Raw genomic sequence first — 19,842 nt, 5'->3', positions numbered from 1 at the left:
TAAATATGAAGCAGGATTTTTATGCGTATACACAGTGAATATCTTTATAGGACTCTAGATTATGTATTGCTGATGGGGGGTCATGCTCATACTACATACTCATGTATTGAAAATGCATGAAAATCCCCCATGCCATCCCATGTGTTGCATTGCATTAGTTTAAGTCTTCATTAATTCTTCAGCTGGTTTTCCTCTTCATTTTCTCCTCTCATTAGTTCTGACTCAAAATCCAGTTTCAAATGAGGAATGAAACATATTTCACTGTTTTCATTGTTCTTTGTATTTTTGTGTGTGAGTGTGTGTGCCTGTGTGCGAGTACGCTGTTCTCTGGGTAGCTGGCAGTTAGTCTTAGTTTATTGTCATTTTATTCACGAGAAAAGTACTTTTGTTCCAAGAGCATTGATGGTTTTCATTTAGTGTTCCATTGCCACATACAAAGAACTTTTTCTACGCTTTTCATTTCCATCCATGTGCTGCTTTTGTTTTCACATTGACTGTTGATGAAGGACACACTCCAGCTTTTCATCATGTCTTGGGCAAAACTTTGACATTTTGAGGGGACACAGCCAGACACACAAAACAGTCTGAATTTGAGTAAATGGTTAAGGCTGAGAAAAGATTAACTACAAGTTCTTGAAACACTTGAGGCACAGAGAATATGTTGAAATAGAGACTGGAGATTAAATCACTTCAAGACAAACAAAGGAATGTCGGTTTCCTAAGCTCAGTGGTAAATACAGTTAATGCATAAGCAGAAAGACTCATCGGAAGAACACATTTATGCGTATAGTATAGTCTAGACTATAGTCTAGTGTTCCCATCAACTGGACCATGGCTATTACAACCAGAGGAAGCTCTTTTTTACAGAGGGGATCCACTAACTGACTAACATTTAAATTTCTTACACTGTAACTCCTCCACAGAGGAGGTTTTTTCCGCAGATGTTTCTGGGCCATCTTAGGGGTGCTCCTACTCAAGGCCTTCTGTCTCTGTTTCCCCTTGTCAGGAGGAGGACGTGCGGGAGAGTCGTCTGAGCTTCACGGCCACAGCGGGGGCAACCGCCAACACGGGGAAAGATGGCGCAGTCCCCAAGGCTGCCAACAACAGTGCAGCCCAGCCAGCCAAGTCAAGCTCCTCGGCCGCGGCCGCTGCAGCCAAGACCCACGAGGAGATGCGGAAGCTCTTCATTGACCGGGCCAAGAAGATTGACACCGTCTCCCGTGCAGGCTTCCCCCTGGCCTTCCTGTTTTTTAACATTTTCTACTGGGTCCTGTACAAAATCTTGCGCCACGAAGACACATGGCACAAGCCATAAGAGGGCACCTGGGAGAGTGTGGGATTGAAATACAGCAGCCTGGGATGTTTCTCATGTCTCATACTGGGAAATATGGACCACTAAACAGTGACATGCGTTGCGAAATTAAGCCCTTCCAGGACACACAGACACACAGACAGACACACAGACAGACACACAGACAGACCCACAGACACACATAGACACACACAGACACACACAGACACACACAGACACACACACACACACACACACACACTCACACAGACACATACACACACACACACACACACACACACACACACACACACACACACACACATACACACACACATACAAACATATTCACCCAATTTGACTGGACAACACAAGGAACCTGTAAAGACACTTAATGGTATATGTCCTAAGACTGTTAGGATGTGCTGCATTGAGTCACCTGGTCCCCATGCCCAAAACACACCAAGCCAACCACTGAGGTCTCTATGCAACACGGAAAATGCATTGATATGGTCCAGATTATAAGAATTAACACACAGGCACATACACACACACACACACACACAGATGACTCTTATCCCCTTGATCTGCCACCATCCTTTCTGCTTGAAAGTGGGAGCAGCGCTGTATACACTGCTGTATTGGATCTGTACTGGATTTGATTTTCCTTCTCTCAAACTGCAGCTGCTCTCCTCCGAACTCCAACAACACCACCCCCCCACCACCACACACACACACACACACACATTGGAGCACTGTTGCACACCTCCTCCCATCCCCCCCATCCCCTCGAGAGGAACACCTAGCGATCCCCGTCAGCTCCACTCGTCGTGTCTTACAGCTCTACTGCCAATGTTCCGTCTGTGTCATGTTCCACACAGCGTTGGTATGGGCTACACACCTGCTGTTTTTACTGTGACGAAAATATAACTTAATTATTAAAAAAAAGAAAAACAGGCTAGATCACTGATGTTCAATGATGTTTCCTCCTTCAGCTGTATCTTATTTATTACTTTCAAAAGGCAAAGAACAGATAGCGTAACTAGTGGATTTCCCCAAATTCCAGTAAAATTTCCTAACTATGCTGCATCAGTCTTTAGATCCTATGATTAAGCAGATTGGTAAACAATAACCTCAGGGGAAGATAGTGACACATTGTCTTTTGGCAATGAAAGAACATATGGGTTTTAGATTGCTGATAGACTCCTATGTACCTTGATTATCTCTAGGCCAGCATGCTGGTAAAGAGTCACTGGAAATTAATGTTTAAATATCTAAAAGAATGATTTAATTTAAATGGATGACATGTGAACAATCAAAATGAACAATAAAACACCAAGATTGATGGTATGAGAAGTGCGAGAATACAAACAGGCTAGGTCAGTTGTATTGTCTTTCTTTGTCCAGAAATGTTTATCAGTGCTTTGTAGATTACCGTGACTGAAATAATATGAAAGTGATCCACAGCCCAAGATAAGGGGAAGTGCTACATGTGTGGAGTTGCAAATTACATTTAGTTGAGGTAGATTCAAATAAAAATGTAAAGTTACAGACAAAGAAAGAGAAACAATAGATTACAATGAACAAGAAAAGATAACAATTCTTGAACAAATGGTTTTCTTTTGTTCTATGTTAAGTTAAGGACATTATGTGTTCTCTTTCATGTGTGCCGCATTTCAAAACACTAAGGGTAAGCTTGCACTTCTCCAGAAGTGTTAGGCCTATCCTTATCAAGAAAGCAAGAAACCACCCTTTGCTTGTGTGGTTCACACAAAGTATTTGGTCTGACACCGGCTATTCATTTAGGGTGTGTATTACCATCCTTTTTATTTATTTATTTTATTCCAATCAGTTGCATTGTTGGCTCAACAACTGTATGGTGTTGCTTACCTTGAAAAAGAAAGGTACTGGGGGCAAGAGCTTTTGAATTACACCTTTTGACTATTACACATTAATATACTGAAAAACTGTGCCATATGCTTTGGTAAAACATATCTATACTCACACATTCCTTAAAGCTTTTGTTAGTTATATAGATTTTAATACCACTTCATATTAATATTTGACACAATTGTATGCAATGTGGATGATAAAATGAGTTGTACATTTCTATAATGCAAGTGAATTCAATAATGTATTTTGTACAAAAAAATATGAATACATGTTATGCATGAAATGAAGTTGATATTGATGTATTTTATTTTTTGAAATTGTGAGTTGGACCTGTTTGTTGACGTGTTCTCGCTGCTTTGACTGGGGGTAGATGATGGATGCAAACACATTTCCATGTATGTACATCTGTAAATACTTTTCATAAAATAAATACATCTCCTTCGAAAAAGACCGCCAGATCATGTCCCCATCAGGCACATGTTGTGTTTTTTCTAAAGTAGGACAGACTAGGGTAGAAAAAAACTGCGCATCAGCCAACAGATAGGCTATGCCAAGCAATTTGTGAGCAAAACACGCGGAAGTGAAGAGAGATCTTTTGTCACACTGTGGTGAGTTGCGGTCCCTCCCCGGTGGTCAGGTACTTGTATTCCTCTGTAAGGTGAGACGGGGCAGGTTAATTACAGTGGATAGTTGACTTAACGTACCGCCACACGCCCCCTTCTGACAGCTGATCAGCTCCAAAGTAACAGTAGACTACATAAAGTCTTGCGTTTCGCTGATGAGTCGTTAAAATGGCTCTGTGTGAGAAAGTGGCACTAGTCACCGGTGGAGCTCAAGGAATCGGTAAAGCCGTGGTTGAAGAGCTGCTGAGGAATAAGGCAAAGGTTAGTCCTACTCTTGTAGTTACTGATGTGTTGAAACAGGTCTTTTCCAAATTGTTCTTACTCTTCTCGGGTAGGTTTTTGAGGATTCAGGCTGCTTTTCAGTAGTGTTTACTTCTTGATGCTTGTAGGTTGCAGTGGTGGATCTGAACCATTTGGTTGGAGAGAAGTGCAAGAAAGATTTAGATCAAGAATTTGGAGAAGAAAATTGTATTTTTATCCAGTGTGACGTGACACAACGAGAGAAACTTCGAGGTAAACACGCTATTGTTGTTATTATAGACTATTTATTAAGGAGATCAAATGTGATTCCATACGACTTCCACTTGTTTGCAAAGAAATTACATCACTTGTCCATTGTAGTATCAAATTTTATCAATTTTATTATTTATTTTCTTTCTCGATTCAAGACATTGAAAAGTATCGTCGTCTGAACAGAGTTTCATTGACTTACAAAGATCCGTGCTTATTAAAGCTCAGGTTCAAAAAGTGCCGTAGGGAAAAGCTTAAATGTTTATGTTGTCTTAAATATTATGCTTTCAGGCGTCAAATTAACCCTAAATACAGTCAGTGCATGACTTAGAATTTGCTACGTCCTATAATTCTCTTCAGACGTGATAGTGATAGTGAAATTATGGCTGTGCTTTCCCGTGGAGCATGTTTGTTTCCACCACGCTCAAGGCAAGCTCTAATTGAATGTTTCTTTGTGGAATGCTGCAGCCAGGTGTCAGGTGAGGCCATGCCGGCTAAAGCCCTGTCCCCGTTTGTTTAAGCTTACATGAGTTACTCAGCTATGGTGAAGACAAGTTTATACCTTCTGGCAGTGATTTCTAACCCAATCAACCTAACATGGTGGACATATTTTCCAGGTGCCTTTGAAAGTACAGTGGAGCACTTTGGAAGACTGGACATTGTAATTAACAATGCTGGCATCAACAATGAAAAGAACTGGGAAAAGACAATTGAGGTCAACTTGGTAAGGACAAATTTGCCTCACAGACTTTATATAATCCCTAAAGCTGAGAATATAGTAATGCTAAGAGTGGCTCAAAGAGACAGCTCGGCTTAAAGTTCAGTCTGGCTTATATCTACATTTGGTTCATGTGTCCACACATTGGTACATGAAGAGCTTTACATGATTTACAGTTTGCTCATCCATAAATTCCATCCAACATCGACTAGCTGTTGGAACACTATCAGTATTTCTATAGAGAACAAATAGCTCTGTCTTTCACATTGACCTCTCTGTTAAGATCTAGAGCCAAGCAATCTCTGACCACTCAACATACCAGTGGTTTATTTTAAAGCACACACCAAAACAGTAACGTTGGCCTAAGCCCTGTTTTGGGAGAAAACTTATCCTAATGATTAAGCTCTGTCTGTCTGTGAGTAACTAGAGCGTGTCTTTCTGAAGCCCTCGGATTTTACTTTGAGGTCTGTCAAAGTCAAGTCATAGCCTATAAGCAGAGCCTGATTGACAAGACCCCCACCTCCACCACCACCACTTCCCCCCAACACACACACACACACACACACTATCTCACTGCTTACTTGTTGTTTTTAAAAGAGTCCAAAACAGAATGTAGTGCAAGTAGTTGATGAGTAATATTGGGCTGTTGGAGGCGAATCACACATGCCCTATATTTCCTCTCACAGACGTCAGTCATCCAGGGCACCTACTTTGCTTTGGATCACATGAGCAAAGAGCACGGCAAGGAGGGAGGCGTGATCATCAATGTCTCATCCATGGCAGGTAAGAATGTAAGCTGCCGGCTAGACAGCTCTGGGTTGCATTACACCTCTCTAATGTTCCTGTTTCGCTTGTGGCTTAAACATCTTAAAGCTGTGCACACCACGAGTCAACTGTTTGCTTAGCTGGGTGGCGCTCAAACAAACCACAAACACTTGATTCTCAGTCATGGTCTCGTATTTTGACTTTGACTGAGGGAGAGAGAGAGTGATCACTACAAAACACTACTTATACAAACATAACTTAAACAAAAACAGACACTGTGGTAGGTAAAAAAAACACAGTACTAAGAAATGTGTGTATATACATTAACCATTAAACTACTAGATACAATAAATAGAAAACAATTAGATATACAGTAGCTCTAACTATGCAAATTATACGTAGAATGTGCATTGCCAATCAGAATATTAGCCTCCTCTCCCGGCACAGAGGGGAGTCATTATGGTTTGCTGTTGCGGTGGGCAGGAACTACCTGTAGCGGTCCTTATTAGAGTGGCGTTGAAGGACCTCCAAATGAAGAAATGCTGCTGTCTGACCAGGAGGTCAGCAGTTTTGCAACATCCTTTTTTCAACAACTAACTCTAGGGGCTCCAGAGTCCCCACCACATAGCTAGCCATTTTTATCAGCTTGTCCAGTTTCTTAGTGCCTTAGTGGCTCTGATGCTGCTGCCCCAACAGATGACTGTGAAGAAAACTCTACTTGTAACAACAGATTGGTAAAACATATGCAACATCTTGCTGCACACATTGAAGGACCTCAGCTATCTCAAGAAGTAGAGTCTGCTCTGTCCCTTCCCGTACACAGCCTTAGAGTTACATTTCAAGTCCATTCCTTTTCTCCCAGGATTGAAAAGGTGTTCAGCTTAGTATTAATCCTCCTATAGTCCACAACCGTCTCGGGCACATTTAAGAAAAGGTGGTTGTGTCCACAACACACCACAAAGCAGTCCACCAGTTCCCTGTACTCCCCACAACACATTTATGCATATGGCAGGACTCTGAATTGTACTGTAAGTCTGAGGTATACAGGGTGAATAATCCAGGAGGTTGCGAAGATGACTACTTGCATCTTTTGGAGCTTCTCCCACAGCAGTAAAGGCTGGATTGGCACTGAATAAATCAAAGAACATGATCCTCAAAGTGCTCCCAGATTTGTCCAGGTGAGAGTGGGCTTGCTGAAGCAGGTAGATGAGGGCATTCTGAGCTCCATCCTCAGGGCACTTCTATAAGTGTCAAGAGAAGTGTTCACCTGAGGATTGATACGAGCCAAAACCAGTCTGTCCAGGACTTTCATGACGTGGGATGTTAACGCAACTGGTCTATAGTCATTGAGGGCAGATGGAGAAGACTTTGTTGGTACTGGAACAAGGCAGGGTGTCTTCCACAGCACTGGAACTTTCTCTTGGTCCAGGCAAAGGTTGAAAAAGGTGCTGGAGAATCCTGCATAGCTTGATATGCATATGCATAGTCAACACTGTACATGTCAGTGGGGACATTCAGTAGATTAGTGCACAGAAGTTTTTTGAGGGACAAAACCATTTAATCTCTCTCTTAGACAGGGGAAATATACCTCTTAAAGTAACACTATGCAACAATTTGGCAGTTTTTGAGGTATGGTTTTATAGGCAACTAATTTGGGTACCATCCTCAAAATATTGATAGCATATGATCATCTGAAGGACAGATAAACACCTGTGTCTTCCCCACTAGCCGTCCAAGATATGCCCTATGTAGTTCTGTGTAACGGGCTGGAACACCCTGCAAAACGGGAGATAAGCTTCCACATACATGACATTGCCAGTTTTACTGCCAAAAGACACCAGTTAGTTTGCTGGTAGGCTGTTGGTGGTGTTTGCAAGGTTTTTGCATTCCTTTTAGGTAGTTAGCTTACTAGTTTTGGAACAGAACTCTGTATTGCTGCTTTAAAGGCACAATATGCAACAATTATGCTTCAGGATTAGGGTTAGGATAAGCAGTTTAACCTTAAAATAACAGCTTAAAAAAAATTGGGGCGCTACAATGACTTTTAATATGGAGAATTGCGTCCGTGCCAATGGCATAGCAGGGTCGATAGGCATATAACTGCCTTCTGTAGTTTTGCCTGCCGATGCCCGCCGACCTGACTTTGATTACCTTCTGCCGATCTAGTAAGTAGCTTAGTTGCCGTCTTGCTTAGTCTTGTGTTGCACATGATTGATGTTTGACTGTGTAAGGACAGTCGTTGAGTAATTAGTTTGTCATAATGTCAAAGTCAGCACATTTCAAGAGATTTCGTTAGTTTTAGCTGCTAGCATACCTTTAGCGAATAGCTATTAATCCTTAATGCACCTTTAAATAACAGCTGAAAAGGCTCTTATTTTTACCTTAAATGTAATATTGCATCACAGTACTTTCACACTTACCCTACTATATTCCTGAATGTATAATATGCAGTGATCAAAGTATGTATCTAATCACTTGTGCGTTTTGCCTTTTCTTTTACTTTTTGTTTTTCCTTTTACTGTTACTAACCTATATAAAGTGACTGTGTTGAACTGTTTACAGCAGACACAAATTGACTATATTCTTATCTCAACAGTTCACAGCTCTTATTTCTATTGTTTGTATAAAAAAAGACACACAGAACATTGCTATTTTTAAAACCACAGTAAGGGGTCTTGTTCTTAAACTGTAAAGGTACTACTGAAAAGGCACGCAAAAACCCTGCAAATACACCAACAGCTGATTTGGCACTGATAAAAGTTTGCTAACGTGCTAACTGTTGTCTTGTGGTGATAAAGCAATGTTTTGAACGTGCATTTAAAAATACATACATTTCAAACAATACTCTTGCTCTAGTGTTCTCTCTTATGTTTGTGTAGAGGTTTAAAAAGAGTTCACACTAAGTACGTAGACTATATACTGACCTTTTGAGGAGGGCCGTGAAATAAACCTTGAACTTTACATTTAAGGTATCTGTCATATAGGGGAATTGAGAGATTGCCTTCCATCTGTAAACACATGGTTCCTTAATAATCCCTTATGTTTTGGTGAACTCAGGAAAATACCTTAATCATGCCTTGAATCAGATATTTGTAAGGAGTAACTAAGGACTTGGCTAATTCAAGGTGAAATTAAGGGCCCATATTTTTAAATGAAGAACCCCTTAATATAATTAAAGAGCTTCACAGTTTAATTTCAAATGACCCCACAGCATCTAGTCAGCTGGTCATTGTCCTGAAATCATGAACTTACTGATGCACTACTAAATACACATGTGCACAGTACGTTTACATGATGGCATTTATCCGAGTATGGCTTTAGTCGGAGTTTGCTATCTATGGGGGGCAACTGCTATTATTGCAAAGTTGATTCTCCGATTTCACTGTTACATGCGCGCGTTCTCCGATTAACAACCAACTCCGATCAAGTTATCTTGGGGTGTAAATCGGAGTTTAGTCGGAGCTCAAAAATTCGAATATTGGTGTTTACATGAAATTGATCTTCGATCTAAATCGGATAAAGCCAGAAATTCGAATACATGTAAGTAAGTAAGTAAGTAAAGTTTATTTTTAGTGCACATTTCAAACAGCTTGCACTGACCAGTGCTGTACATAGTGCATAGAAAGAATAATAAAATAAGACAAAATAAAATGGAATAAAGTAGATAAGAAAATAAATACACATACCAATCAGTGATTTAAGCTAAGGCGACACCAACAAACAACACTTAATTACAGACATAACAGGGTGAGACAATTAAAACACAGGGAATGTAACCGCAGTGATAGACTTTGGCCACCTCTCTGGCTGTGTCTTTCATGTGCTAGTCCTCACACCAGTGGTTAGTCAATGAGTTTGAAGTACATATTAATAACTTTGATTTTGTTAGTTATTACATGCTGATCATTTGGACACAAAGTTTAAAGTCTACCCCTCTGTTTAATGAGAGATGTGATCTGGATTGAACCCAAAAGGCATTGCTCATACACTATTGGAACAAATAGAATTTCTACTTATATGAAACACATTTGCTCAACAATATTTGCTCTTGTCCCAAGGCCACAAAGTACCTCAGTAGCCATTCTGTTTATTTAGCCTTTCAGTGCTTTTCAGCTGAGAGAACAGAAACAGTTGCAAGTTTCCCGGTGACAATTTGTGTTTTGTGAATTCAGCTTGAGCCTCAGACGTTTTCAGTGGACGTCACTTTCAGGGAAAAGTAAATACTGAAACTTCTGTAGAAATGCGCTGCATGGTGCTGGTGACCACTGTTGTCAGTCTGAGTCTGTGTTTGTGCTGTGGATAACAACACAGGCAATCCTGATCCTCAGGCAGAGTTTGATTAATGGCCATCCTGGTTGCATGACTGTCTGGCAACATTTATGTGACTCTTACCGACTTGGAAACCCTCCTTATCGGCTCAAGGTTACTATTATTTCAAGGCGTTCTGAACCTTTACTGCTGTTGTGCATACGGATCTTCTGCTCTACCTTTGCAGTGCCCTTTGTTCCCCTTCACGCATTGTGCTGTTAAATAAACCAGATGCTATACTGCTTTTGTGTCTGGTGTTTGCTCTTGCCTCGCGTATGTAAACACGCCAGGACAGAGGGCTCACGGAAAGCTGGCTCGCAAAGGTGATTTAGAGTGCAGCCCTTTCTCTTTTATTTTACCTCGTGCTCACACAGAAACTGCCATTCTAATGGTGCGTTGCCCGACATGACATTGTTTTATTTATATTGAGTCAGTTCATTTAAATCTGCAAATGATTAATGGTCTTTTTAAGCATCAGCCCTCTCTGAAGGATACAACCACCTGCATAACCCTACATCAATCAATATAAAACGTGGAGTATCTAAATGATCTGCATGTTGTTGTGGTTAGTGGTTAGGGCCAAATACTCCATAGCAAAACCTGCCAAAAGAGGCGACACTAAACAAACACTAATATCAAACCAGACTGCATAACTTCAACACAGAGGGCATTCAGGTTCAGATGTTCTGTGATGTCCTCTGTGCCCTGTGAACTTGATTTGGAGGGAAGAGGCCTGCATAGCTCAAAGCAGTGCACTAAAAGCCACGGCTCAGTAATGCATCTGTGTTTGAAAGCTGGCTCGGGTGTTCTTCTTTGTAGTGTGCTGCAATGTTCTTACACCTGTGTCTCTTTTAGAGACAAGGAGGTGGGTTGGCCACACTCAAGTGCGTGGTGTTTCTCTCTCTAATCGCTTGTGCAGCCCCCTGGCAGCCCCTCAGTGGGAACACGCTTGTGTGGCATTGCTTCACTGTTTGGTTTATTTCTTATGAGCAGCTTCAGAATTAATGTGGGTTTCATAGACGAGTCTTTGTCAGTGGGAAGTAAATACATACACACACAAACGCACACACACACACACACACACACAAACACACACACACTCAGAGAGATGTGCTCACACATCCACATAACACAGACACACGCTCAAACACAAACACATACACAGACAGTTTGTATGAGATAAATCACCAACTGCGCGCCTCCTCCAAATGTGTTTACGGTACGTCAGCCAGAACACACAAGAAGTTATGTGGTTGTAAACAAAAGCACTACCATCCCGTAGCTTTTTCATTTGGCCTTTTGTGCTTGTTTATCAGGTTACTGCTCAGACATTTCCAGTCTTAAAATGTGGTCAACCCTGCATTTCCTGTCATAGCTCATGCTAGCGTCTTTCACAGGTGGTGTCATTTATGTGGGGTTGAGCTGTGTATTTCCTGGTATCAAGGGGGATGTGAGTGATTGATCCACAGCTGTGTGGGGTTTTTATTCGTCCATAAAAACGAGCAGTGCTGCGCTGTAAAAGTCTGAACATTGTTTTGGGAACCGATCTTGCCCTTTATGTTTCCCCAGATCAGGCTGGCTTAAACTGAGCCCCTGAAGCCAGCAGCAGTTTCATGTTTGAATTTAGGGCTGTGAGAAATTCTGCACACTTGGAATGGGCTGGGTATTTTCCATGACGGAGGCATTGGAAATTGGTCAGAGTTTGATAATCTGTTGCCCATATGAGTACAAAATCTCTCGGAGCCCTGAAGGTACCTTCAGAACCCTATGGTTACTGTTCCCAATGACCCCAACATTGACCTGATTAAACAAGCTCAGCTGGTGATTGGGATTGTTCTTTTGTTAATGGGGTTCCTGTGTCTCAGATAGTAAGCATTTTTAAAGGTTCTCTGTGTAAATGTGCTGTTTGTTTTGTTGATTTCCCCATAGCTTTCCTACATTCCGCCCACCAGCCAGTGTACACAGCCACCAAATATGGAGTGATCGGGTTCTCTCGAGCAATGGCAGTGAGTAGGCCCTTGTACATGTTCACTGCAGAACCGACAGCATATGTTAGTCTTAGGTTTTTCTGTGTTTGTTTTGTGTACACAAATGATTGTCATGTTGGTGTAGCTTACTCAACATTTAAGTCAATGTCTTATATATCTTTGGCTGTTATTGTCTCGTCTTTATGATAAAGTTTTTTCAAGGATTTCCAAATCTGACAGTTATTTTCTTGTCTTAGATTATACTGGTAGTATCTCTTGCGATCTCACTCATCATGTGTCTGTATTGGCACATTCTTTACGCAGAGTAATTACAGCTGACCGTGTCTGCACATGTTTTTTTTTGTTGTTGACAGGACGCAGCTATTGTTGGGAACTATGGTGTGAGGATCAACGCGGTGTGCCCTGCCTTTGTGGACACTACCCTTCTCCAGACAATTGAACAAGAGGACTACATGGGCAAATATGTCAAGTTCAAGGATGAGATCAAGCAGAGGATGGACAAGTTTGGAGTGCTAAAGTTAGTATGCTGCAGGAGCTGTGCCCTATCCGTCTGCACTTACATGTATAGGCCTTTACAAGAACAGGATGTTGTCTAGCAGTGCTGGCAATCAGCAAGCCCTTTGTGCTCCCTCCCTTTTGTTAGCATACTTTCGGTAGCTTATCACTGCATTGCAAGCTTAAGGGGTGCAGAAACATGCCCGAAGTGGAATGAGCTTATAGAGATAGCACCAAGAAGCACATCCAAAATAATTCCCTCTAGCAGAATCAGGCATGAGAATCACTCACCTTTCAGCGAAATTCGCCGTTTTGAAATCAAAATAGGTGACCTACGTGAATCGTGTAGATTCGATGAGTTTTTATTTTTGTGGGGGGGGGGGGCACATATTCAGTGAACTGCGAACACGCAGACCTGTCAACCTGCACGTATTTTGTGTACCCGCCCCCTCCCCCGCGACGGAGTTTTTGGACATCTTTTTCATATTCAGATGACATGTACTATTGCAGGCATGCACCTAGTGGTGGTAAAGATAATTAATTATATCTGGCAACACTGGGAAAGCAGTTGATCAATGACTGTCTGTCTACAGTCAGAGCTCGCGCAAGAAGGAAAGAAAGATATCCTTTCCAAAACGTGTATAGACGTAATAACTAATTTGTGAAACCGTAATGTTACCGTAATGTTAGCATATAAAACGTTAAAACATGTGTTCGGTAACTTAACGAGATGATTCATTTCAAGGGGTATAACCTTCAGATACATTTGTATTAAAAAGTTAGCCGTAGTAGCAAGCATATGATGTGATTAGCCTGGTTACGAGACGGCTACGGTGTGAATAACTGATGGAGTAGGCTAATTTAGCTGCAGAAACGTTAACTCAAACGCCACGGAGACTCCCTGTTCTAACTTTGAATCGCTCTGTTGGGGCAAAGTGACCATTGCAATAGTCTTTGCTAACGTAGCAACTAATTCCTACTATTGCAGCCAGTCAACCTACAAGCCTTGCAGGTATAAAACAAATCATGACGTCAAATGACGATTTTCAGTACAGAGCAACCCTGAGCACTGACATTATAAGCACTTTGGTGACAAGAAAGGTGAGCATGGCTGCAAAGTCACATGGAATGCTTCAGTGGTGCTCTGCTCAATATATATAGGCCTATATATATGTATATATTACATATACAGTACCAGTCAAAAGTTTGGACACAACTTCTTATTTTTAAGTTTTTTTCTTTACTTTTATTATTTTCTACAGGGTAGATAACACTTTTTTTGTTTAGTGCATCATTCTATATGTGTTCTTTCGTAGTTTAAATGTATTCAGTATTAATCAACAATGTAGAAAATAATAAAAGTAAAGACAACATTTCTCAAAATAATTAAAGGTGTGTCAAAACTTTTGACTGGTACTGTATACACTGTATATATTCTTGAGAAGTGCTTAATGATGCCAAATGTAAAGATCTCTTTTCATTTATGGAATTCTTGTCAAGAAAATATGATTGTATTGTTTTCTTCGCTGCTGATTTATTTTGTTGAATAACTGGATGATATGGCTGTGAGTGGGGAATTGACCACGTGCAAAGCACCTGCCAAACAGAACGCAAAGGGCCTTGCCAAAAAAATGTATTGAAATCATAACATTGTATTGGCTGTCAATCATGATGAAAGAGTAGACCAGTTAAGTTACAGCATGTCCAACATCGCTTGTGGGGGTTATGCATTAAGCCATTTGTGGTGCTTATACCACATTGTGCCTCATATAATGTAAATGTTAGACCCAGTGACAGGCTGGCATGAAATGGCCTGCATAATACTTAGTAAGGAGGCCATAATCATTTTTGACTCAAGGCTGAAGTTAAGTTTCTCCAGCTCTCCCCAGGTTGGAAAAACAGCATCTCAAAATGCATCCGATTGATGCTTTAAAATATGGAATATTTAAATTTTGCTTACAGGGGAGCATGCCCCCGGACCCGCCTAGAGGGGTAATATCCTCCTCACCTTTTTCACCCCTTAACCGTTTTCATGCCTGCAGAATACACTCACTCTTGATCAGTTTTTTAGAAGGTGAGTGACGCCCAGATAACCATTTTATGTAGGTCTGATGTAGGCTACTGTTGAATCTGTCATCAATTGGAATGCTGAAGATCATGTCTCTACGTAGGTTGTTAGGTAATGTGTAGTTGCAAAATAAATGAGAGATGTTCTTCCCTGTCTCTGTAACTGCATCTTGTCAATCATGCATCTTGGTAAGCTATGGAAAAGGCTTTGAGTACCACTGATTTGATAGATATCTTGCTTAGCAACACGCACACTCATGTGGACCTCCTTGTGGGCAGTGAAGGATACAAAAAGCCTCAACAAAAGCTGATTCTGTGAACAGCTATCATGGGAACCAAGGTGTGTGGCTGTTGGTTTGCCCTCATGCACGCCTAGTAGGGACCATTTCTGAGGATTCAAAGAATATTCTCTCTTTCTCTCTAATCTTATTCTCTCTTTCTCTCTAATCTTATTCTCTCTTTCTCTCTCTCCTTATCTCTGTCTATGTATGTTTCTGTGTGCGTGTGTGTGTGTGTGTGCTTGTGTGCATATGTGTGTCCAGGCCAGCACTGATTGCAGAAGGCATGCTGAAGATAGTCATGGACAGCAATCTCCATGGAGCTGTGATGAAGATCACCTGTTCCAAAGGCATTCACTATCACACCTATGAGCCTGCTTCTGCCTAAGACTCTGCTGGAGCCAGACCAGAGCCTGCCCTCCTCCAACTACAGACCGCAAAATCATATGTGTCGCCTCCAGCCCAAAGTTCTTATGCTGTTTGTTTGTATTAATATGTGTGATAGGGTTGAAGGTACATGTACAGTTACCAAGGTGCAATATAATACTTTTTACGGATCACTTAATGGGCAGAGGATCACAATCAATGACCCAGAAACTTTTTTGGATGAGCATTGTAAATGACTAATTTTTAAGCAAACTCATCAAGGTATGGGACCATATGTGATTTCCTCGAGGTCCTGTCTTAGCTGTTCCCAGAGTAATCTGTGATGTAGCAGGACTGACATACTGTTTGAATGATTATACACATAAATATATATACAACTGTTATATAACATATTTATTATTATGTCCAATTTACAAGTATAGAATTCAAACAGATTTGTAAAGTAATTATAACATTAATTTGCATATTGCCTTTATTCAAGCTGTTAAATGTATTAAATATATTGCATTCATCCAAACCAATATTTAATATATTTCAATGTTTGTATCTAGTTTTAAGAATTTAGTAGTTGTTTTAGCAGTTTGACTGGAAAAATCTTCAAAAGATACTGTGTTACAAAAAGGAGAGTCTGTGCTCCTGCAGAGAAAACTTTCAACCTTTTTTCTATGGTTGGTGGGACCCCCTGAGGAATGTCCCTCCAGAAGAAGGCATTCTGATTCTGCTTTCTATGGTTGGTGGGACCCCCTGAGGAATGTCCCTCCAGAAGAAGGCATTCTGATTCTGCTTTCTATGGTAGGTGGGACCCCCAGAGGAATGTCCCTCCAGTAGAAGGCATTCCGCCCTCCTGGCAGCTGTGTTTACAGGTTGCATCAGGGTCAGCTCTGTGGACGTAGACGCAGACATGCCTTTTTTTTCTTGCTATTGTTTTATTTATTACTTCTTGTGACTTCACTTATGTGCCAAGTTGGAAACTGGTTCTTTGAGTAGAGCAGGTTCTTAAAGCTGTCAGGCAACAGTGTGTGTGTGTGTGTGTGTGTGTGTGTGTGTGTGTGTGTGTGTGTGTGTGTGTGTGTGTGTGTGTGTGTGTGTGTGTGTGTGTGTGTGTGTGTGTGTGTTTAGACACAGCAATAACGCTTTCATCTGACGTCACAAGTACATGTTGCAACTGTTGTTGTACAAATTACAAATTAGCCTTTCTTTGGAACAAGGTGAGTCTGCCTCTGACGACTCCTGTAAGGTGAGAACTGACTTATAGGTGTGATTGTGAAGAGTGAATCCTTAATAGGCAGCTTTTCAGCCCACAGGCTTGACACATCCCTGAAATTCTATGAGTGAAACCCAAACTGTGTTGGTGCTGACGCACTCACTAATATGTTCCTTAAGGCAGGAGCTCCCAATTGGCTGAGGCTTGTTGTGTGGGACCTCTCTCTGGGGGTGGGTTTGGGGGGTGGTCTGGGATGGATCCCATTGTGTGGTGAAAATGATATGCTTATGCTTTTCCTTGACCAGAGAAGTTCGGGTGGCAGGTAAGATGGTATGCAGACAAGGTACGGCATAGGATAGGTGTGTCTTGAAAAGATGTGCTAAGAATGCCCTAATCCCCAGGTGTTCAAAGACTCTGTGCTCTGTCAAATGTGAAGCACTCTCAGTATCAGCTTCCTGGTGTAGGTGTTTGTTTTGTAATTTAAAGCAGCAGTTAAGAAGTTTGGTAACTACTGAGTTTACTTCCTACTTCCTTCCTAGACATGCTAAAAACTCTGCACACACCAGCAGCAGCAGCACAGTTGTCATTGACAAAAGCTTGCTGGCATGCCAACTGGTGATATACTGGCAATGTGATGTTGTAGGGGGTACTGTCCTGGACCAGAGAAGTGCATAGCATGGGCGGTTGGTGGGAACAACAGGGATGTTTATATGTCCTTCACATGACCCTTGTACCATCCAAATACATTTTAAGATGATACCAACACTATAAAAAATATAGCTAATTGATGATATCAATGATATCTGATATCTATGTTTCCTTATCTGTGGATGGATTTCAAAGTAATGTGACTAATACAACATGGAAAAAAGAGACCAAGCAAGCAGGATTGTAAAGAATCCAGTCAGTCACCAATACAGAAAGCTATGTCGTGGAGTGACGTAGAAATCAGTGTTTTTACGCATTTGTTAATGCTAACAGACCTTAACCACAAAGCTAGAAAAAGATGAGAATACATTTGTATACAGTATACAACAGAAGTGACACTCCTGTGCCATGTCAAATTATTAAAAATTGCTGCATTGCATTACTTCTAAGATGAACAGGGTATTTGTTCTCGTGTAAAGACTCAATCTTTTTCAGCATGGAGGATACCCGTGTTACACAAAGTCCTGATAGAATTTCTTTTAGTTGCTCTTTCCTGGGGTGATTGTGTTGCTATACCTAACTCTCTAAAATGTCCAAAGTCCTGGCCAGGTTCAGACCAAACATGCTGGACCCATCTGAGCAGAACAACTTTACCTTGGTTTCATCTGACCAAAGAATGTGCTTCCAATATTCATTGGGCTTCATTTAAGTTAAGTTCAATCTTGCAGGTTTGTGCCAAATAGCAAGGAAGGGTTTTTTCGTTGAGGCTGTCCATAGAGGTTGATAGTATGCAATGTAAAGCCGCACAATCAAATCTTTCAATTCCTCTGATAATTCTTCTCCATGCGGAGCCATGATGCAGATAGGCACAACACATGGTGCAAAATAAGAACGTTTTCACAACAGACTGTAGTTAGAAAACATTTAAATACAGTATGTACTGGTCAGTATAGGTCCCACAGTCGGTAGCGCCACCCTGCTCGTCAGCTTGGACTACCCTCTATAAAGAGGGAAGGGATCTATCCCCTCCAGATGCTCCACTCCAGCCCATCAGGCCAATTGCAATGTAATTGGCAATTAGATAGGCAGCAATTGATTGCAGCTCAGAGTCTCTACATAATAAATGTCCACAACACACCAACAAAGTCCCAAACCATCAATTCATGTTACTTCACACTTGACATGTATTCACTTCTGTTGTATACATTTAACCTTTGCAACATAATTCTTGTCAAATCATACGTTGTCAAATGAAGAGTTTTATACATAAACATACATCATGAAATAAATTCATGCAACTTTATGCTAAACATCATATATTGTTATATTGAGTTGCTGTTAACATTTTAATTAGGACTGTGGATTAATCTAAAGTACTGATCAAAATATTGAGACACCTGTCTTCCCATACAGCGGGTAAAATACGTATTGGAACACGTCACCATTTTTCTCAGGAAATATATTTCCAAAGGTGCTACTGACATGACATTTTCACCAGATGGGTAAAAGTAAAGAGCTCTCGCAACACCTTCGCAACATTATTGTTGCAAACATACTGATGCCATTGTTTACGGACACATTTCTATACTTCCTAAGTAATGATTAAGCACTGTTGGGGCCATAATCCGGAAGTGGAAAGAACATCATTTCACCATTAACTGGCCACGACCAAGTGCTCCTTGCAAGATTTCTGACAGAGGAGTGAAAAGAATTATCAGAGTTGGCCAAACTCACACCTGAGCAATGTATATGACTAGATTCTCCATACAGGACGCGTCTTAAAGTTGTCATTACCTACAAATGCTTCTGTACAAAGTATTAAATAAATATCAATAATCGTGTTCAATATTTTTTCCCTGTGTCATTTCACATTATTAGACATAACTTAATTTCTAAACTTATTTGTTTAGGTGTCTTTGTATGTTTGGATAACCTGGGTTGTTACCAACATCTGGTGAAAATCTCATGTCAATAGCACCTTTGAAAATATATTTACTGAGAATAATGGTGACATGTTCAATACTTATTTTACCCGCTGTATATGATTTTAAATAATGTCCTGCTATTATGATGTTTATAACAGTAGCACACAGTCAAAGAAGAAGGTCAAAAGGAAACAGAATGAGTGGAAAGGCAGACAGAGCCACCTAGTGATCCTCACACAGACCTGCATAGGTCTGAATAGCCTTATGCTTCAGAGATCTGTCTTGTCATTCTCTTAAGACGAGTTTCTCCCAACACTCATGTTCACCCTATGGGTGGGTTGACTCTATTACACAACGGTACAATGTAAGCAAAGTATGTGATAGCATGTTCGAAAGATAGGTGTGTAATTAAAAGAATGCAACTGCCTCATTCTGTAGATCCCTAAAAAGAAATCCTTCCCTTTTTGCACTGCCTGTAAACTGTCGTCAGGACTTGGCACTGGGTGAGGTCGATGAGAACAGGCGCCAGGGCAGAGAGCCACTGGTTCAGATGGCCACTGATAAACTGAGCTGTGAGTGGAACTGATTACGAGCTGGGAGAGCACTGAGATCTTCACTCAATTAATGTGGAAAACATGTGAGAGGGAGCACACCGGTTTGAAACACATGTGTATATTATGTATGCCCACACGTATACACTCACAAACACACACACCTGAGCTTGTGTAAAAATGGAGACATC

At 41.0% G+C, this 19,842-nt stretch overlaps 2 protein-coding genes across 3 annotated transcripts in view; both read left to right on the top strand.

The window, feature by feature from the left end:
* glra3 (glycine receptor, alpha 3) overlaps nt 1-1,315 on the top strand; it is a gene marked incomplete at both ends in the record, with an annotated part of 57,051 nt that extends 55,736 nt beyond the window's left edge. For both annotated transcript variants that reach the window (XM_080837923.1, XM_080837922.1), the window contains one exon: nt 1,007-1,315. In XM_080837923.1, coding sequence (XP_080694049.1) covers nt 1,007-1,315 — 309 coding nt within the window. The remainder of the gene's footprint in view (nt 1-1,006) is intronic.
* Nucleotides 1,316-3,975: 2,660 nt separating this feature from the next.
* Nucleotides 3,976-15,528, top strand: hpgd (15-hydroxyprostaglandin dehydrogenase; the record flags this gene model as incomplete). The annotated part of the gene is made up of 7 exons (XM_080836856.1): nt 3,976-4,068; nt 4,197-4,320; nt 4,935-5,041; nt 5,722-5,818; nt 12,038-12,114; nt 12,450-12,613; nt 15,201-15,528. 7 exons carry the CDS (start codon nt 3,976-3,978, stop codon nt 15,322-15,324), a joined length of 786 nt encoding a protein of 261 aa, XP_080692982.1. The 3' UTR covers nt 15,325-15,528.
* Nucleotides 15,529-19,842: the final 4,314 nt, after the last annotated feature.

This window comes from Sprattus sprattus (genome assembly GCF_963457725.1).
Source record: "Sprattus sprattus genome assembly, chromosome: 4".
In the NCBI taxonomy this organism is placed as follows: Eukaryota; Metazoa; Chordata; class Actinopteri; order Clupeiformes; family Clupeidae; genus Sprattus; species Sprattus sprattus.
The sequence above is the reverse complement of the archived record's forward strand: the minus strand, read 5'-3'. Positions and strand labels throughout refer to the sequence as shown.